The 18370-nt window shown below is 43.1% G+C and overlaps 3 protein-coding genes across 4 annotated transcripts in view; 2 read left to right on the plus strand and 1 right to left on the minus strand.

Annotated features, from left to right (window-relative positions):
- LOC144894105 (uncharacterized) overlaps positions 1–4711 on the minus strand; it is a 29157-nt gene extending 24446 nt beyond the window's left edge. The window contains exon 1 of the mRNA XM_078786186.1: positions 4609–4711. Coding sequence (XP_078642312.1) covers positions 4609–4711 — 103 coding nt within the window. The remainder of the gene's footprint in view (positions 1–4608) is intronic.
- LOC137431555 (UDP-N-acetylglucosamine--dolichyl-phosphate N-acetylglucosaminephosphotransferase-like) overlaps positions 1–7675 on the plus strand; it is a 48293-nt gene extending 40618 nt beyond the window's left edge. The window contains exon 4 of the mRNA XM_078785527.1: positions 7623–7675. Coding sequence (XP_078641653.1) covers positions 7623–7660 — 38 coding nt within the window. The 3' untranslated portion in view covers positions 7661–7675. The remainder of the gene's footprint in view (positions 1–7622) is intronic.
- The window catches only part of LOC137434428 (potassium/sodium hyperpolarization-activated cyclic nucleotide-gated channel 4-like), a 317160-nt gene that overhangs the window by 204780 nt on the left and 94010 nt on the right, over positions 1–18370 (plus strand). The gene's annotated exons all lie outside the window — the stretch shown is intronic.

Consider the following 18370-nt stretch of genomic DNA (forward strand, 5'->3'; position numbering starts at 1 on the left):
GAGAGGATTTTCAAGAGAGTCAGAGAGATCATTGATGAAGACCAGAAAAAGCACAGGGCCCAGAACACTGCCTTGGGGAACTCCAGCCTAAACAGGAAGACGAGATGAGAGAAACCCATTCAGGGCCACACGTTGACTACGACTAGAGAGGAAGTCCGCCATCCATGTGTGGAGATTTCCATTGATACCAAAGGAGCAGAGTTTGGTGAGCAGAGCGGGGTGCCAGACCGTATCGAAGGCACGTGATATGTCAAGGGAACAGCTCTAATTTCCTGCTTGGCATTGAGGACCTCCATCCATTGTTGAGAAAGCAGAAGCAGCATGTCCAGAGTAGAGTGACCAGGTCTGAAACCAAATTGATGATCAGAGATCAAGCCATTGGAGAAGAGGAAAGATTTCATATCCGAAGCAATGATGGATTCCATGACTTTGCTGATAATTGGGAGAAGGCTGATTGGTCTGTAGTTGCTAGGATCTGTTTTTGCACCTTTTTGTGCAAAGTGGTGATGTTGGCTGATTTCCAAGCAGATGACAGATGACCTTGAGCAAAAGAGAGGGTGAAGAGAACAGAGAGAGGGAGTGAAAGAGCGGAAGAACAGCATTTTAGGAACCGTGGGCTGATGCCGTCAGATCCAGTTGCAGATCAGAGTCGAGGGTTGGCAGAAACCTTTCCACCTTGTCAGGAGGAAAGGACACAGAGTCGAGGAGCAGCTGGGTACGACTGGGTATGGTGGGTACAGAGAGGGATGGGTTTGGGACACAAGATTTTGAGGCAAACACAGAGTTGAGGCATTCAGCTTTTTCACGTGCGGAGTCAGCCATGTAGCCGTTTGAGGTGGGGGAGGGGATGGAGGGGGGAACAAACACCAGATTTGACCAGACGCCACCAGGATTTGGAAGAGGGGGACAGATAAGAGAGTTCTGTCTTGAGGAAGGAGAGATATTGTTTCCTGGCTCTCCTGAGAGTGGACACACACTTGTTTCGGGCTTTGGTAAAGGAAATGAGATTTCCTTCCATTGGATTTGCTTTCCCGGAGACGAAGGCAAGTTGTTTCTGGGCAACAGCCTCACCACAAGATTCCGTGTACCATGGACGGGAGGAAGGGTATGACAACTGAAGACGAGATGGGATAAATCTGTGCATGAGAGAGAGCAATTTACTTTGGAAGAATTCCCAGGATGAGTTGATGTCAGAGGCGGTAGAGGTGGGAGACGAGTCCAGATGATTGATGGCTGTTTGAAGACCGTGCCAGTTGGCCTGAGTGAAATGCCAGACTCGTCGACGCTGAGGAGGCTCTGCGAATGGTCAGAGAGATGTCCACTTTAACAAGCACATGATTAGATGAGCCGATTGGAGCAGAAGAAGAGCAGCAGACATTTTCAGGGAAGTTAGTCATAACCAAGTCCAGAAGAGAAGATGCTCCATTGACTGAGATCCGGGTCGGGAAATTGACAGATTGTGTCAGTCCCAGTGAGTCGCAGATGTCCATTGCTGAGGAGTCATGGCTGGTGAGAGAGGTACCCACACCCAGCCAACTGGCATGGTGACAATTGAAATGACCACATATGAGGAAGAGAGAGTTGGGATGGGTAGATAGAAGTTGGTCCATATTATCAGACAGCGAGATGTAGATGGAGTCATCACAGTTTGGTGGACGGTACAACACACATATGAACAAAAGGTGGGAGCGAAGGGGAAGCCGTAGCCAAAGGTATTCCTGGGGGTGAGGTGGAGAGAGGGCAGTGCAGGGCGAGTGAGGAAGAGAGTTTTTTTTTTATAAAGATAGCAACCCCACCTCCAGGACGAGGCTCAGGTCTATCATACCGGAGGAGGGAGTAATCTGGGAAAGATACCAAGGAATCAGAGACATCATGAAGGAGGAAAGTTTCTGTTAAGCAGATCACGTCTGGTTTGTCAGAAGCAACCTGTATGGAGAGATCAGTTAAGTTTGAGCGAAGGCCCCGGATGTTTGAGGTCCATACCGTTAATGAAGAGGAAGGGGGAGCATCGGATACAGAACAGGGGGCGGGGGGCAGGGGTAGGGTAAGATGTGGAAGAGGAGGAAGAGGTAGGGAGAGCTGTTGAAGGTGTGTCAGAGATTACAGAATAGCTTGGAGAAAGGGAAGAATGGGGCGGACAAAAGGTTTGATGGTGATTGGGTGAGGCACAGTGAGGTGTTATTTGAGGAGGGGGAAGAGTGAGGCAGAAGGTTGAGGGAGAAGAAGGTGAAAGTTGGAAGGGGGAAGAAGCGGGGAGGACGCTTTGAGGAGGAGGGGTGAGAGGGGAGTCTAGGAGGGGAGGAGTGAGGGAGAGTCTCGGAGGGGAGGAGTGTGGGGGGAGTTTAGGAGGGAAGGGGCAGGGGGGGGGGAGATTTGAAAGGGATGGGTGATGGGGAAGATTTGGGGGGGAGGGGCAAGGGGGAAGATTTGAAAGAGATGGGTGATGGGGAAGATTTGGAGGGAAGGGGTGAGATTGGATTTTGAAAAGTGTACGATTAATGGGAAACGAACATTTATTGCAAAATGAGTTTCTTGAGACATTCGAGTCAAAAATACGTTTAAGGATGCTGAAGGATGGGTGGAGTTCTGGAGAGTTTAGGGAATGAATGAAAGATGCACTGTAAGAGATGGAATTTTTTTTTGGAATGAATAGATTTGGTGAGCAAGTCGAAAGCATCCTTTTATAGAAGAAGAGAGAAAAAGGTGTTATAGAATATGACAAAATAAAGTTCTTCAGGGGACAGATGAAACATTTTTTAACAACGTGATCACATGATCACGAACAACGTGGTCGAAGAACGAACGAACAAATAAGAACGAACAAACGGATAAGAACAGAGAAGGAAAATATTTTTTTTGGTTTTTTTTTTGAGATTTTAAAACAAGGAAGTATGGGGTGAAAAGACCGTGAAAAACAGAGACCGAAAGTAATTTGCAGCACGATCGAAGAACCGTTGAGACCAAAAAAAAGCCTCAAGCCAAGGGCTGACATGGTAGCCTACTAGTACTACAAAAGGCCTCAGAATACACGATACGAAAAAAACGACGATTCTGTACACAGGTATGAAAAACCAACACCGAGAAACCTATTAAAGTCACCCCAATAGGTACATACACCGAAAGAAAGATACAGATTCGACAAAAACACAATTGTGAAAAATTACTTAACTTCGAAAGCGTGCGCGCGGGGACAGCTTTGAAGAGACGTGACGACCAATCTTGCGCATCAATGGGCAATGACCCATCAATGGGCAAATCTTTCCTGGGAAAACCACATTTCCAAGCTGGCCTCCAAAGCCAGTCGCCGACTGGGCATCCTCCGCAACCCACTCCTCCCTCCAGGTCTTTAAAACAGCTGTTCAACACCATCTCTTATCTTCCCCCATCCAAAACATTGATCTTTTCTTCCCCCGTTAATTCACCCCAGATCCACTTTTTTGAAATACCAACTTCTTTCCTGGAAGTCCTAGCAGTGTCCATGTGTCCAACTATTCGTGTCCAACTAAACTATTAAACTATTAGTATTAACTAGCAGTGTCCAACTATTATGAAAAAAAAGTGCCAGAGTGGTTATGCGGTTAGCTTGAAACCAGCAGATGAAGGTTCAATTCCTTTCTTTTTAAATAATTTTAAGATATGATGGGTTTTCAAATGTATGGAAAGTGGGAGGTGTTCCGTATATTCATTCAGGGTTGTATAAAGGTAAGCTCAAGGTGTTTGGTTCTCGTTTTGAAGAGAAAGCCTCTCAGATAATAAATATTTAAATAATTGTTGCTGCAAATGAAATTATAGACCCAATAGATAAAACATTTCATGTTGAGTAAGCATCTGGGTAGTCAGAGTATCGACGAGGTATTCCTGCTAACCCTAAGAAATGTTGTGGGAAGAAAGTGAGATTTACCCCCGTAAATATAACTCAGAAGTGAATTTTATCCCAGGTTTTGTTAATTGAGTATCCGGAGAAGAGAGGAAATCAGTGTATGTTCTTTGCTGTTGTACTTGTGTGCTCCCTCTCTCTCTCCCCATCTTGTCTCCCGCTCCCTTTATCTTATGTTTTGTGTGTCCGTTTTTTTTGTGATTAATGTTAGCTCTTACATGAGCCTCGATCTTGTCTACAAAAAGAAACTAGAGGTTCCAGGGAACCTGAACTCAACTGGGTCAAGTCATGTCATAGGTCATGACGAGGTCATTTTTCGGACATCGTCAAAACCCGTAATATATGTGTTGAGGTTTGTTACATACTGTCTACACACCATGTTTCAGCCTTGTAGCTACATTAGGAAGTACCAGATTGACAAAAATTGATTTTTCAATATGGCCGCCCTGCCACGCCCATTTTTGGCCGTGCAACGCCCAAATGCAATCCCAAACTAGTTTATGTCTTAAAGATGCTGCATAACAAGTTTCATCAAATTTCATCAATATTTGTGACTTTTAGAGGATAGAGGTCGAATTGTTTACAGACAACAGACAGACAGACAGACAGACAGACGGACGACGGACACTGGGTGTCGACAAAAACTCAGCTGGACATAGTCCAGTTGAGTTAAAAAGAAAAAAAAGCTTGAGAGAATGAATGAGGGTGAAGTGATGGGAAGAATTGCTCACCCTTTTTTGTAGAGGGCTCGTCTCGCTCTTCAGACAAAGCAAAATGTTCCGCAGTGAAGTTACTCTCTTCTAAATCGAGTGAGTGAATTGAGGCTGACTTCATGATATTGGCACTGTTGTCTTCCTTCTACAAAGTAAACATTTCCTCAATGATTATGTCAGTTTTCAAATGGGATAAAATGAATTTCATTCAAAACAGTTAATTATATTTTTTAACAAACGTCCAATGAGTTTTCACCACGTTCTGATCTGATCTGTCACATGACAATGAAAATATTTGCGGTGCCAAGTTAGTGTTTTCTTTGGACTCTATGGACCAGTTATGGCAAATTTTGGCATTGCGACCAAAGTGCTGGTGACAATCACCCCGAATTATCAAAAATGCCCATGGAATATTTAAATGCTGGTATAGCCAAAGAAACTGTTAAAACTGAACTAGCTGGTTATTTTCCCAGTGCGATATGTGATTATAAAAAAGCTTTCTTGTCGCTGCCATGCTTATGGGCGGACAATCAGGACAACTGCAGCTGAACACATTTTCAAGATGAATGTAAACAATTTTTGCTTTAAAAAATGAGCGACAGTAATATATTTGGATGAATGATTACCGATTGATGGAATGTCTTTTCTTACAACCAAAATCATGCATTTTGTGGCTTCGCCAGGAAGAAAATATGGAGGGAAGGAAAAACAAATATTTATGAAAGTTTTGTAAACGAAAACATGAAACCTGTTTAAATTTATGTACATTTAAATTCACACAGTATGGTGATGATTGCCTTCCAAGTGTAAAGGATATCCGTGTTGAAAAGATCCTTTGAGATTGGAGGATTTTGAAGAACAAGGTGACAAATAATAATATCCATGTTGAAAATCTCATTGGAGATTGGAGGATTTTGAAGAACAAGGTGACAAAGAATGATATCCGTGTTGAAAATCTCCTTGGGGATTGGAGGATTTTGAAGAACAATGTGACAAAATATTGATATCCATGTTGAAAATCTCATTGGAGATTGGAGGATTTTGAAGAACAAGGTGACAAAGAATGATATCCGTGTTGAAAATCTCCTTGTAGATTGGAGGATTTTGAAGAACAAGGTGACAAAGAATGATATTCATGTTGAAATCTCCTTGTAGATTGGAGGATTTTGTAGAACAAGGTGACAAATAATGATATCCATGTTGAAATCTCCTTGGAGATTGGAGGATTTTGAAGAACAAGGTGACAAATATTGATATCCATGTTGAAAATCTCCTTGGGGAATGGAGGATTTTGAAGAACAAGGTGACAAAGAATGATATCCATGTTGAAAATCTCCTTGGAGATTGGAGGATTTTGAAGAACAAGGTGACAAAGAATGATATTCATGTTGAAAATCTCCTTGGAGATTGGAGGATTTTGAAGAACAAGGTGACAAATAATGATATCCATGTTGAAAATCTCCGTTGGGATTGGAGGATTTTGAAGAACAAGGTGACAAATAATGATATCCATGTTGAAAATCTCCTTGGGGAATGGAGGATTTTGAAGAACAAGGTGACAAAGAATGATATCCATGTTGAAAATCTCGTTGGAGATTGGAGGATTTTGAAGAACAAGGTGACAAATAATGATATTCATGTTGAAAATCTCCTTGGAGATTGGAGGATTTTGAAGAACAAGGTGACAAATAATGATATCCATGTTGAAAACCTCCTTGGAGATTGGAGGATTTTGAAGAACAAGGTGACAAAGAATGATATTCATGTTGAAAATCTCCTTGGAGATTGGAGGATTTTGAAGAACAAGGTGACAAATAATGATATCCATGTTGAAAATCTCCGTTGGGATTGGAGGACTTTGAAGAACAAGGTGACAAATAATGATATCCATGTTGAAAATCTCTGTTGGGATTGGAGGATTTTGAAGAACAAGGTGACAAATAATGATATCCATGTTGAAAAATCTCCTTGGGGATTGGAGGATTTTGAAGAACAAGGTGACAAAGAATGATATCCGTGTTGAAAATCTCCTTGGGGATTGGAGGATTTTGAAGAACAATGTGACAAAATATTGATATCCATGTTGTAAATCTCCTTGGAGATTAGAGGATTGTGAAGAACAAGGTGACAAAGAATGATAGGTGACAAATGAACAAGGTGAAAAACAACAAAGAATGAAATCTCCTTGTAGATTGGAGGATTTTGAAGAACAAGGTGACAAATATTGATATCCATGTTGAAAATCTCCTTGGGGATTAGAGGATTGTGAAGAACAAGGTGACAAATAATGATATCCATGTTGAAAAGCTCCTTGGGGAATGGAGGATTTTGAAGAACAAAGTGACACATAATGATATTCATGTTGAAAATATCTTTGGGGATTGACGGATTTTAAAGAACAAGGTGACAAAGAATGATGGATGGAGTCAACAAAATGTTGATCAAGGGATGCTCACCATCACGGTAAGCAATCAGAAGCTGATGCTTCGGGCATTAACCCTTCGTTGGAGCAATACAATCCTCATGTGATTTTTCCAACAACCCTTTTGGGTCCTTTTGCTCCGACGAAGAGTTATCATACAAAATATCAGCTTCTCTTTGCTTCCAATGGCGGTTAGGATACCTCCATCAACGTTGTGTTGACACCATCCATTTTCCTACCTGTTCACTGACACACCACGAGCCAACACTAGCCTCCGCAAGCAAGACTAGTTCTTCATTATTTGAACAATGATACCCTTTACTGCTTACGTACATGTCCTGGGGAATGTTAACCTGAAGGCAAATGAAAGCCTCTACTCCAGTGATGCAAAATAGACAGCCACATACTAGATCCTAGCACAGCATTCCTGTTGCTTGTGGGAAAAAAACCAACAAAATCATCAAGTAAGTGTGAGGTCGAACAAGTATGTGTGGCTTAGCCAATGAGAGCAGCCACACGAAGCTGTAGTAACTATTAATTACAAGTTAAAACAGTCCAGTGTGCAGATGTGTATGACAAACCTCTTTTTTATCTGCGGCCTTTGGGACAGGTTGCAGCACAGACTCTGAAAAAGAACAAGGCAAATGAAAAACCGCAGAAGAACATGAAACAATAAAGAAGCACAATGGGCAAAAGTCTGATTAGTTATTGTTTTAAAATGCTGCCATGCACAAACATGCACAAGTCAGCAATGGCGACAGATAAATTATAAATACTAGAGCATGGTAGATTTTTTTAAACAGTGAAGGTGTAGTGGTGTGCAATTACTCGGTTAATTAAAGCTGTCTCACTATTGGCCAATTATTTGTCAAACCAACCTGGAATTAACATGCTGACATACAGTAATTGCAAAAAACTCGGCGTTTATTTTTGTCTACAAAGTGAAAGCTCATGGAAGAGCCTCGAACGCAGATCCAATCAGGAAGCAACAGAACAAAAAACAAAAGGAACAGCAGAAAGAACCACCTTTAGAGGCCATTTCCCCCCGCAGAGCAGCGGTTGGCCTTTTTCGGGTATCGTGGTCCCCTTTTTGAAGCAATGTTTTATGGCCGGATGCCCTTCCTGCCGCCAACCCTGTTAGTCACCTCTTGCGTCACACACAGGGAATTACCAGTGAACTGGTACTCAATTTGTCGACCTCGGAAGGATGACAGGCTGAGTCAACCCCCCTGGTGTTAATTTAGCGATTGACCGGGATTCGAACCCAGGATCCTCGGATCCCATGCCAGCACCGTAACCGCTAAGCCAACACCAGGCCTAAAAGAAACAGCAGAAAGAGAGGGACAAATGCCAACAGCAGGGCCAAGGGACAAAATATACGGAGATGGCCAAACAAGGGTTGCGGGTGAGGAAGGGTTTTAAGTCTCCAACAAGATAATGAATACATGCATGACATCTTTTTTTTCGATGGAATCTTCAGAACATCAGACTGTTTCAGCCATAATGGTCATGGCTGTCGCATCAAATACATTGTATCAAACGTCTCCAGAACGATTTCCATTGGTTAAACTAGCATGAATTTTCATGGATTAACGAGGTGAGATATCCAATCAATGCCATAATGATGAACGAGAAACGTTATTTCATTGGAACAACATCAATGGGCCTCGATCAACAATTTTTGATTTGCCACAATAACTTTCTTTCAAAATACCAAAAAATGTTATGATCTGTGGAATGGGATCGTTCGGACTTTAAAGTCTGGTATCTTAAACTAAATGTAAGTGATTTTTGAGATTAGTAAGATTTTTATGATTTTTATTTACATAGGAATTTAATATTCTGCCTAGGTGTAGTCTAATGGATACCCCATAGTCTAATGCGGGCTACAACACTGTCTGAGGGCACTCCAGCTTTGACAGGGAGAGGAGATTAAAGGATTCCATTGAGTGCCCCACATTGGCTATGAGAGTGGAGGAAGTCAGAAAGCCATGTGCTGAGTTGGCCTTGGATGCCATAGGCAGATAGTTTGGAGAGCAAGGCACGATGCCAGACTGTATTGAAAGCTCGAGAAATGTCCAGAGAGAAGGTTCTGATCTCATGTAGAGGGCCTCCACCCATTGGTGGGAGAGTAGAGGCAATGTGTCCAAGTTAGAGTGACCTGGTCGGAATCTGAATTGATGGTATGAGATGAGATTGTTGTGGAAAAGGAAGAAAGTCAACTATGATGATGGAGTCCATGACCTTGTTGATGATTGGAAACAAGCTGATTGGTCTGTAGGTAAGATGATCGTTTTTTGCACCGAATTTATGTCATGCAGTGATGTTGGATAATTTCCAAGTAGATGGAGGATGACCTAGGCAATTGATAGGGTGAAAAGGGTGTGCAAGAGCAACAGAGCAGGTTTTTAGGACGCGTGAGCTGATGCTGTTCACTCACGTTGCACAATCAGGGTTGAGGGATGACAGAAACGTCTCCACCTTTTTAGGTGCCAAAGACTCAGTGTTCTGGACCGGTTGGATGCAACTGGGTAGGGTGAGTACATACACCAGAGAGACTTAACAAGGGACCACCAGATTTTAGAGGAGGGAGACAAGTTTGTAAGTTTAGTTTTGAGGTTGGACAGATGTCGTTTTCTGGCTCTCCCAAGAGTGGATACCCACTTGTGGGCTTTGTGGAATGAGCTGAGGTTGCCTTCGGTTGGATTTGCCTTCCAGGAAGAGAAGGCATGTTGTTCAAGGCAACTGCCTCACAGCAGGATTCAGTGTACATTGTTGGGAGGAAGGGTATGATAACTAAAGACAAGATGGGATGAATCTGTGCATAAGGAAGAGCATGTATCTGTGTAAGAATTCCCAGGATGAGTTAATATCAGGGACGGTAGATATAGGAGAACAGGCCTGAAGTGCAATGGCTGCTTGCAGTCACTGTCGATTTGCCTGAGTGAACTTCCAGACTCGCCGGCACTGAGACTGTTCTCTGAGAATGGCCAGATAGATGTTGACCTTCACAAGCACATGCTCAGATGAACCAATGGGAGCAGAGGAGGAGCAGGAGACATTGATGGGAAAGTTCGTCATAACCAAATCCAGAAGGAAAGATTTGCCATTGACAGAAATGCGGGTTGGAAAGTTTACAGATTAATTCAGTGCCACAGAGTCCTTTGGCCTTTGCTGAAATTCCACATCTTATGAGAGAGGTACCAGCACCCAGTAAATTGGCATGTTGGCAATTGAAATCACCTCGTGTGAGGATGAGAGAGTTGTGATCAGTGGTTAAAGGTGGTCCGTGTCATGTGAGAGATAGCTTTGTTGTTGGAGTCGTCACCGTTTGGAGGATGGTACAAGTTACAACACACAGGAAACAAGATGTGGGAGCAGAGGGGAAGTCACAATTTTTTTTGCGACTTCCTTGGTAGTCACAATCAATTGGGAGTTTTAAAGTGAAAAACCTTTCCGAATACTGTGAAGCACAAAGCACATTTAATGCATTTTAAAGCACATTTAACAATTGGTATATTTGCTGAGTGCAATTGGTGCAAGGCCCAAAACTTGTATCAAGGGAGGCGCAAAGCGCCACTCCCTTATAAATGGGACAGTTTCTCCAGATGCAGCTTCAACATGGGGACTGAAAACTCGTTTCTCGGCTTCTACTGGACGAAATCGGCTGCAAATTTCGGAAGTAAATGCTTTGTACATCGAGGTAATATGCTCCAAATTTCACCAACGTCCGTTTCCGCATTCTTGAGTTTTATTAAGAAAACCGTCGAATTCACGTTGGTGTTTGTCCGTCCATACATCCGTTTGCCCGCCCAAAAGGTGTTGGCGCTCATATCTCAAAGGCGATACTAGGCAGGTTCACTATGTTAACAAATATAATTTCGTTCAAAATTTTTGGAGATTAGCAAAACTATACATTTTTGGAATATTCAGAGCATGAGGAAAACAAAAATTAATGTTGGCATTTGCACAGACACCTGCATGGCCGCCATTTTGGATTTTAAATATGGCCGCCATAAAATACATATTTTGCGTGATCTCGGCTTCTAGTCAACCTAGAAACTTAATTAAATATGCTAATCCTATGTTGTCTGGGTCAACGAATCCAATAAAGGCCTCAAAATAGTGCTCAGGATTATAGAAAAGCAACAAAGAGAATTGAAAACAATTGTCTTTATATTTGTGATATAACGGTATTACATAATACATGATATTGCAAGTCCTTTGAAGTTATAGGTATGGGTTTATAAAGCAAGAAAGCAGCCTTGTTAGTATCAGGTTGAACTATAAGTTCTATACACAGGATCTACTAGGTCTATACCATACAGGCATATGCTTTTACAGATCTTCATCACTGTCCTGAGTGTCATTTTCACAAAGGTGTCTATGCAAATGCCAACATTAATTTTTGGATTCCTCATGCTCTGAGTATTCCAAAAATGTATAGTTTTGCTAATCTCCAAAAAATTTGAAAGAAAAAAACATAGTGAACCTGACAATACATTGAAACGAGCTGAAACTTGGAATATACATCAGCCAATAGGTCTATCGAATGGCTTTTGAAACAAATTCAAAATCTGCGCTCATTAAGGGAGTCTACAGGGGGTGCCCTACATATATATGTTAAAACCCACCAGTAAGTAAAGTTTTTTGAACTGTAAGAATCAAATTGGCGCCCCTTTATATGAACTTTTCTAGAGCATTACTTGGTTCCTCCTAAGAACACAAGGGTAGACCAGCATGCACACAAGACTTTTTGAATGTCCCTTCTTTTCTATTATTTGGCATTTTCTACAAGCTATGGAATGGAATGTCCCTTCTTTTCTAGAGTTTGCCGCACAGCACACACCATATAAAGGGACCTTTTCTATGCCCCTGACATTTTCCCCAAGAATGTAAATAGCATTCAAAGGAAGATCTCCCATAAAGTTGTCATGCATAAAATGGCATGTTCAAATCATAAACACATTCTTCATACTATTGATTTTCTTGCCTTCACCAATACAGGCACCAAAATGGTAAAGCAATAAGTTAGAAACTACACAGAATCCTATAAGCAATATGAACGAGAGTTCTTGAACACCCACTCGTAAATAAGATTCACCTTTCCAGTGCAGGGTAGTTAGGGGAATTTTGCATATCTTATGGCAATGGTAGGTCTCCTTAGTTACCACGAGCAGATTGATCGTCTCCAAAGTGGAGATCATCTGTGCCACATCTTCAGGGCGCTTTCCCTCAACATTTATTCCATTGATCTGAAAGGAAGCAGGAAAATAAAAGTGCGAAAGAAGTTCAAAGACTAATTTGTAAGTAAAATGCAAAATAAGGAGCGAGCTGTCAGGCATGCAATTTTTTGTATCGTAGACACATTTGTGTCCATGTTCTCACGTCCTGCTTTGCTACTTGTCCTCACAGCACTCTTTTTACGTCTGCCACTGAAAGTGGATGGAGGTTATGTTTTCACCCCTGTCTGTCTGTTTGTCTGTCTGTCTGTTTGTCTGTCTGTCTGTTTGTCTGTCTGTCTGTCTGTCTGTTTGTCTGTCTGTCTGTTTCTCTGTCTGTCTGTTTGTCTGTCTGTTTGTCTGTGTGTCTGTGAACAGGATATCTCAAAAAGTTGTGGACAGACTCAGCCGAAATTTGGTGTGTGACAAGAACGAATCATTTCGATTTTGGTGAAGGTCCGGATTTGGATACAAGAATTGTTTTAACTTTGAAGTGATTCTTCACCTTTAAGTGAGAGGGCCAAAAACATTATACACTGTACAGCATGATATTTCAAAAAGTTGTGGATGAGTTATGACAGAACCAGTTGGATGAGTTCGTTCGACAACAAGAACAAGCCCATTAAATTTTGGTTCAGGTCCGGATCGAGATCTGGCTTTGGTTTCAACAGCGTGAAGCCGAGCTCGGTGTGAGGCAGGAGCACCAGCCCAGAGGGGAGCACAGTCACAGTAGATAATGTAAAGTTGTGCTTTGCAATTATTGCAGGTCGACATATCACATGAAACAACAAGGAAAGAGTGGGGCAAAGGTGACTCAAAATCTCCTGATTTATGGCTCAAAACCAGGTATCCCATCATTGCATTATTAGACAAAGATCAGTTCACAATAAAACTTCAGGCAAATGACATGCCATGTTTTCTTGGTGGGCATTAAAGATCCTATGGTGACCTTCATGAAGAACACTGAAAGGATCAAGTTGTCATCCTAATGAACAAACTATGTGGAGCCACCATCACAGTGCCAGTGAATCCTGGATAGGGTAATCAAAAAAAGATCACTCGGCTCCATGACCACATTTTCAGTGCACGATAGAATGTCACAATATAACAAGTAAATCATGCTGTAGCGAGCGTCTCACCTTCATTATGTAAGCTCCATTCCACAAGCCAGCCTTTTCAGCTCGCCCCTTCACCTTCTTTACATAATGTTCCAGTTTGTCTTTGCTTGTGGACAAGGTGAAGCCGAAGCCTTTATGTCCTTTATCCAAGCAGCAAAGATATTGATGGTGGTTTGGGGAACAAGATTGAATTGCCTGATCGATGGAAAAAAAGGAAAAGCATTCATGACATCAAACATAATCTGCTCAATCTATTTTAAATGCAGAGGTCGATGTTCATACATGTATTTGATGACAAAAAGGGCAGGAAGCCAAGAAGGTGGAAGCCAACAAACCAACAAGGTCAGCTCACCAACAAGCAAACCAAGAATGTGGAAGCCAACAAACCAACAAGGTCAGCAAGCCAACAAGCAAACCAAGAATGTGGAAGCCAACAAGGTCAGCAAGCCAACAAGCAAACCAAGAAGGTGGAAGCCAACAAACCAACAAGGTCAGCAAACCCACAGGCAAACCAAGAATGTGGAAGCCAACAAACCAACAAGGTCAGCAAGCCAACAAGCAAACCAAGAAGGTGGAAGCCAACAGACCAACAAGGTCAGCAAGCCAACAAGCAAACCAAGAATGTGGAAGCCAACAAACCAACAAGGTCAGCAAGCCAACAAGCAAACCAAGAATGTGGAAGCCAACAAACCAACAAGGTCAGCAAGCCAACAAGCAAACCAAGAAGGTGGAAGCCAACAGACCAACAAGGTCAGCAAGCCAACAAGCAAACCAAGAATGTGGAAGCCAACAAACCAACAAGGTCAGCAAACCCACAAGCAAACCAAGAATGTGGAAGCCAACAAACCAACAAGGTCAGCAAGCCAACAAGCAAACCAAGAATGTGGAAGCCAACAAACCAACAAGGTCAGCAAGCCAACAAGCAAACCAAGAATGTGGAAGCCAACAAACCAACAAGGTCAGCAAACCCACAAGCAAACCAAGAATGTGGAAGCCAACAAACCAACAAGGTCAGCAAACCCACAAGCAAACCAAGAATGTGGAAGCCAACAAACCAACAAGGTCAGCTCGCCAACAAGCAAACCAAGAAGGTGGAAGCCAACAGACCAACAAGGTCAGCTCGCCAACAAGCAAACCAAGAAGGTGGAAGCCAACAGACCAACAAGGTCAGCAAGCCAACAAGCAAACCAAGAATGTGGAAGACAACAGACCAACAAGGTCAGCAAGCCAACAAGCAAACCAAGAAGGTGGAAGCCAACAAACCAACAAGGTCAGCTCGCCAACAAGCAAACCAAGAAGGTGGAAGCCAACAGACCAACAAGGTCAGCAAGCCAACAAGCAAACCAAGAATGTGGAAGACAACAAACCAACAAGGTCAGCAAGCCAACAAGCAAACCAAGAATGTGGAAGCCAACAAACCAACAAGGTCAGCAAGCCAACAAGCAAACCAAGAAGGTGGAAGCCAACAGACCAACAAGGTCAGCAAGCCAACAAGCAAACCAAGAATGTGGAAGCCAACAAACCAACAAGGTCAGCAAGCCAACAAGCAAACCAAGAATGTGGAAGCCAACAAACCAACAAGGTCAGCAAACCCACAAGCAAACCAAGAATGTGGAAGCCAACAAACCAACAAGGTCAGCAAACCCACAAGCAAACCAAGAATGTGGAAGCCAACAAACCAACAAGGTCAGCTCGCCAACAAGCAAACCAAGATTGTGGAAGCCAACAAACCAACAAGGTCAGCAAACCAACAAGCAAACCAAGAATGTGGAAGCCAACAAACCAACAAGGTCAGTTCGCCAACAAGCAAACCAAGAATGTGGAAGCCAACAAACCAACAAGGTCAGCAAACCCACAAGCAAACCAAGAATGTGGAAGCCAACAAGGTTAACAAGCCAACATGCAAGCAAAGAAGATGGAAGCCAACAAGGTTAACAAGCCAACATGCAAGCAAAGAAGATGGAAGCCAACAAGGTTAACAAGCCAACATGCAAGCAAAGAAGATGGAAGCCAACAAGGTTAACAAGCCAGCATGCAAGCCAAGAAGGTGGAAGCTAACAAGGTTAACAAGCCAGCATGCAAGCCAAGAAGGTGGAAGCTAACAAGGCTAACAAGCCAACAAGCAAACCAAGAAGGTGGAAGCCAACAAACCAACAAGGTCAGCAAGCCAACAAGCAAACCAAGAATGTGGAAGCTAACAAGGCTAACAAGCCAACAAGCAAACCAAGAATGTGGAAGCCAACAAACCAACAAGGTCAGCAAGCCAACAAGCAAACCAAGAATGTGGAAGCCAACAAACCAACAAGGTCAGCAAGCCAACAAGCAAACCAAGAAGGTGGAAGCCAACAAACCAACAAGGTCAGCATGCAAGCCAAGAAGGTGGAAGCTAACAAGCCAACAAGCAAACCAAGAATGTGGAAGCCAACAAACCAACAAGGTCAGCAAGCTAACAAGCAAACCAAGAATGTGGAAGCCAACAAGGCTAACAAGCCAACAAGCAAACCAAGAATGTGGAAGCCAACAAACCAACAAGGTCAGCAAGCCAACAAGCAAACCAAGAATGTGGAAGCCAACAAACCAACAAGGTCAGCAAGCCAACAAGCAAACCAAGAATGTGGAAGCTAACAAGGCTAACAAGCCAACAAGCAAACCAAGAATGTGGAAGCCAACAAACCAACAAGGTCAGCAAGCCAACAAGCAAACCAAGAATGTGGAAGCCAACAAACCAACAAGGTCAGCAAGCCAACAAGCAAACCAAGAAGGTGGAAGCCAACAAACCAACAAGGTCAGCAAGCCAACAAGCAAACCAAGAATGTGGAAGCCAACAAACCAACAAGGTCAGCAAGCTAACAAGCAAACCAAGAATGTGGAAGCCAACAAACCAACAAGGTCAGCAAGCCAACAAGCAAACCAAGAATGTGGAAGCCAACAAACCAACAAGGTCAGCAAGCCAACAAGCAAACCAAGAATGTGGAAGCCAACAAACCAACAAGGCTAACAAGCCAACAAGCAAACCAAGAAGGTGGAAGCCAACAAACCAACAAGGTCAGCAAGCCAACAAGCAAACCAAGAATGTGGAAGCCAACAAACCAACAAGGTCAGCAAGCCAACAAGCAAACCAAGAAGGTGGAAGCCAACAAACCAACAAGGTCAGCAAACCCACAAGCAAACCAAGAATGTGGAAGCCAACAAACCAACAAGGTCAGCAAACCAACAAGCAAACCAAGAAGATGGAAGCCAACAAACCAACAAGGTCAGCAAACCCACAAGCAAACCAAGAATGTGGAAGCCAACAAACCAACAAGGTCAGCAAACCAACAAGCAAACCAAGAAGATGGAAGCCAACAAGGTTAACAAGCCAACATGCAAGCAAAGAAGATGGAAGCCAACAAGGTTAACAAGCCAACATGCAAGCAAAGAAGATGGAAGCCAACAAGGTTAACAAGCCAGCATGCAAGCCAAGAAGGTGGAAGCTAACAAGGTTAACAAGCCAGCATGCAAGCCAAGAATGTGGAAGCCAACAAACCAACAAGGTCAGCAAGCCAACAAGCAAACCAAGAAGGTGGAAGCCAACAAACCAACAAGGTCAGCAAACCCACAAGCAAACCAAGAATGTGGAAGCCAACAAACCAACAAGCAAACCAAGAAGATGGAAGCCAACAAGGTTAACAAGCCAACATGCAAGCAAAGAAGATGGAAGCCAACAAGGTTAACAAGCCAACATGCAAGCAAAGAAGATGGAAGCCAACAAGGTTAACAAGCCAGCATGCAAGCCAAGAAGGTGGAAGCTAACAAGGTTAACAAGCCAGCATGCAAGCCAAGAATGTGGAAGCCAACAAACCAACAAGGTCAGCAAGCCAACAAGCAAACCAAGAATGTGGAAGCCAACAAACCAACAAGGTCAGCAAACCCACAAGCAAACCAAGAATGTGGAAGCCAACAAACCAACAAGGTCAGCAAGCCAACAAGCAAACCAAGAAGGTGGAAGCCAACAAACCAACAAGGCTAACAAGCCAACAAGCAAACCAAGAATGTGGAAGCCAACAAACCAACAAGGCTAACAAGCCAACAAGCAAACCAAGAAGATGGAAGCCAACAAGGTTAACAAGCCAACATGCAAGCAAAGAAGATGGAAGCCAACAAGGTTAACAAGCCAGCATGCAAGCCAAGAAGGTGGAAGCTAACAAGGTTAACAAGCCAGCATGCAAGCCAAGAATGTGGAAGCCAACAAACCAACAAGGTCAGCAAACCCACAAGCAAACCAAGAATGTGGAAGCCAACAAACCAACAAGGTCAGCAAGCCAACAAGCAAACCAAGAAGGTGGAAGCCAACAAACCAACAAGGTCAGCAAACCCACAAGCAAACCAAGAATGTGGAAGCCAACAAACCAACAAGGTCAGCAAGCCAACAAGCAAACCAAGAAGGTGGAAGCCAACAAACCAACAAGGCTAACAAGCCAACAAGCAAACCAAGAATGTGGAAGCCAACAAACCAACAAGGCTAACAAGCGAACAAGCAAACCAAGAAGGTGGAAGCCAACAAACCAACAAGGTCAGCAAGCCAACAAGGCTAACAAGCCAACAAGCAAACCAAGAATGTGGAAGCCAACAAACCAACAAGGCTAACAAGCCAACAAGCAAACCAAGAAGGTGGAAGCCAACAAACCAACAAGGTCAGCAAACCCACAAGCAAACCAAGAATGTGGAAGCCAATAAACCAACAAGGTCAGCAAACCAACAAGCAAACCAAGAAGATGGAAGCCAACAAACCAACAAGGTCAGCAAACCCACAAGCAAACCAAGAATGTGGAAGCCAACAAACCAACAAGGTCAGCAAACCAACAAGCAAACCAAGAAGATGGAAGCCAACAAGGTTAACAAGCCAACATGCAAGCAAAGAAGATGGAAGCCAACAAGGTTAACAAGCCAGCATGCAAGCCAAGAAGGTGGAAGCTAACAAGGTTAACAAGCCAGCATGCAAGCCAAGAATGTGGAAGCCAACAAACCAACAAGGTCAG

Source organism: Myxine glutinosa, chromosome 10 (genome assembly GCF_964187855.1).
Source record: "Myxine glutinosa chromosome 10, kmMyxGlut1.1, whole genome shotgun sequence".
In the NCBI taxonomy this organism is placed as follows: domain Eukaryota; kingdom Metazoa; phylum Chordata; class Myxini; order Myxiniformes; family Myxinidae; genus Myxine; species Myxine glutinosa.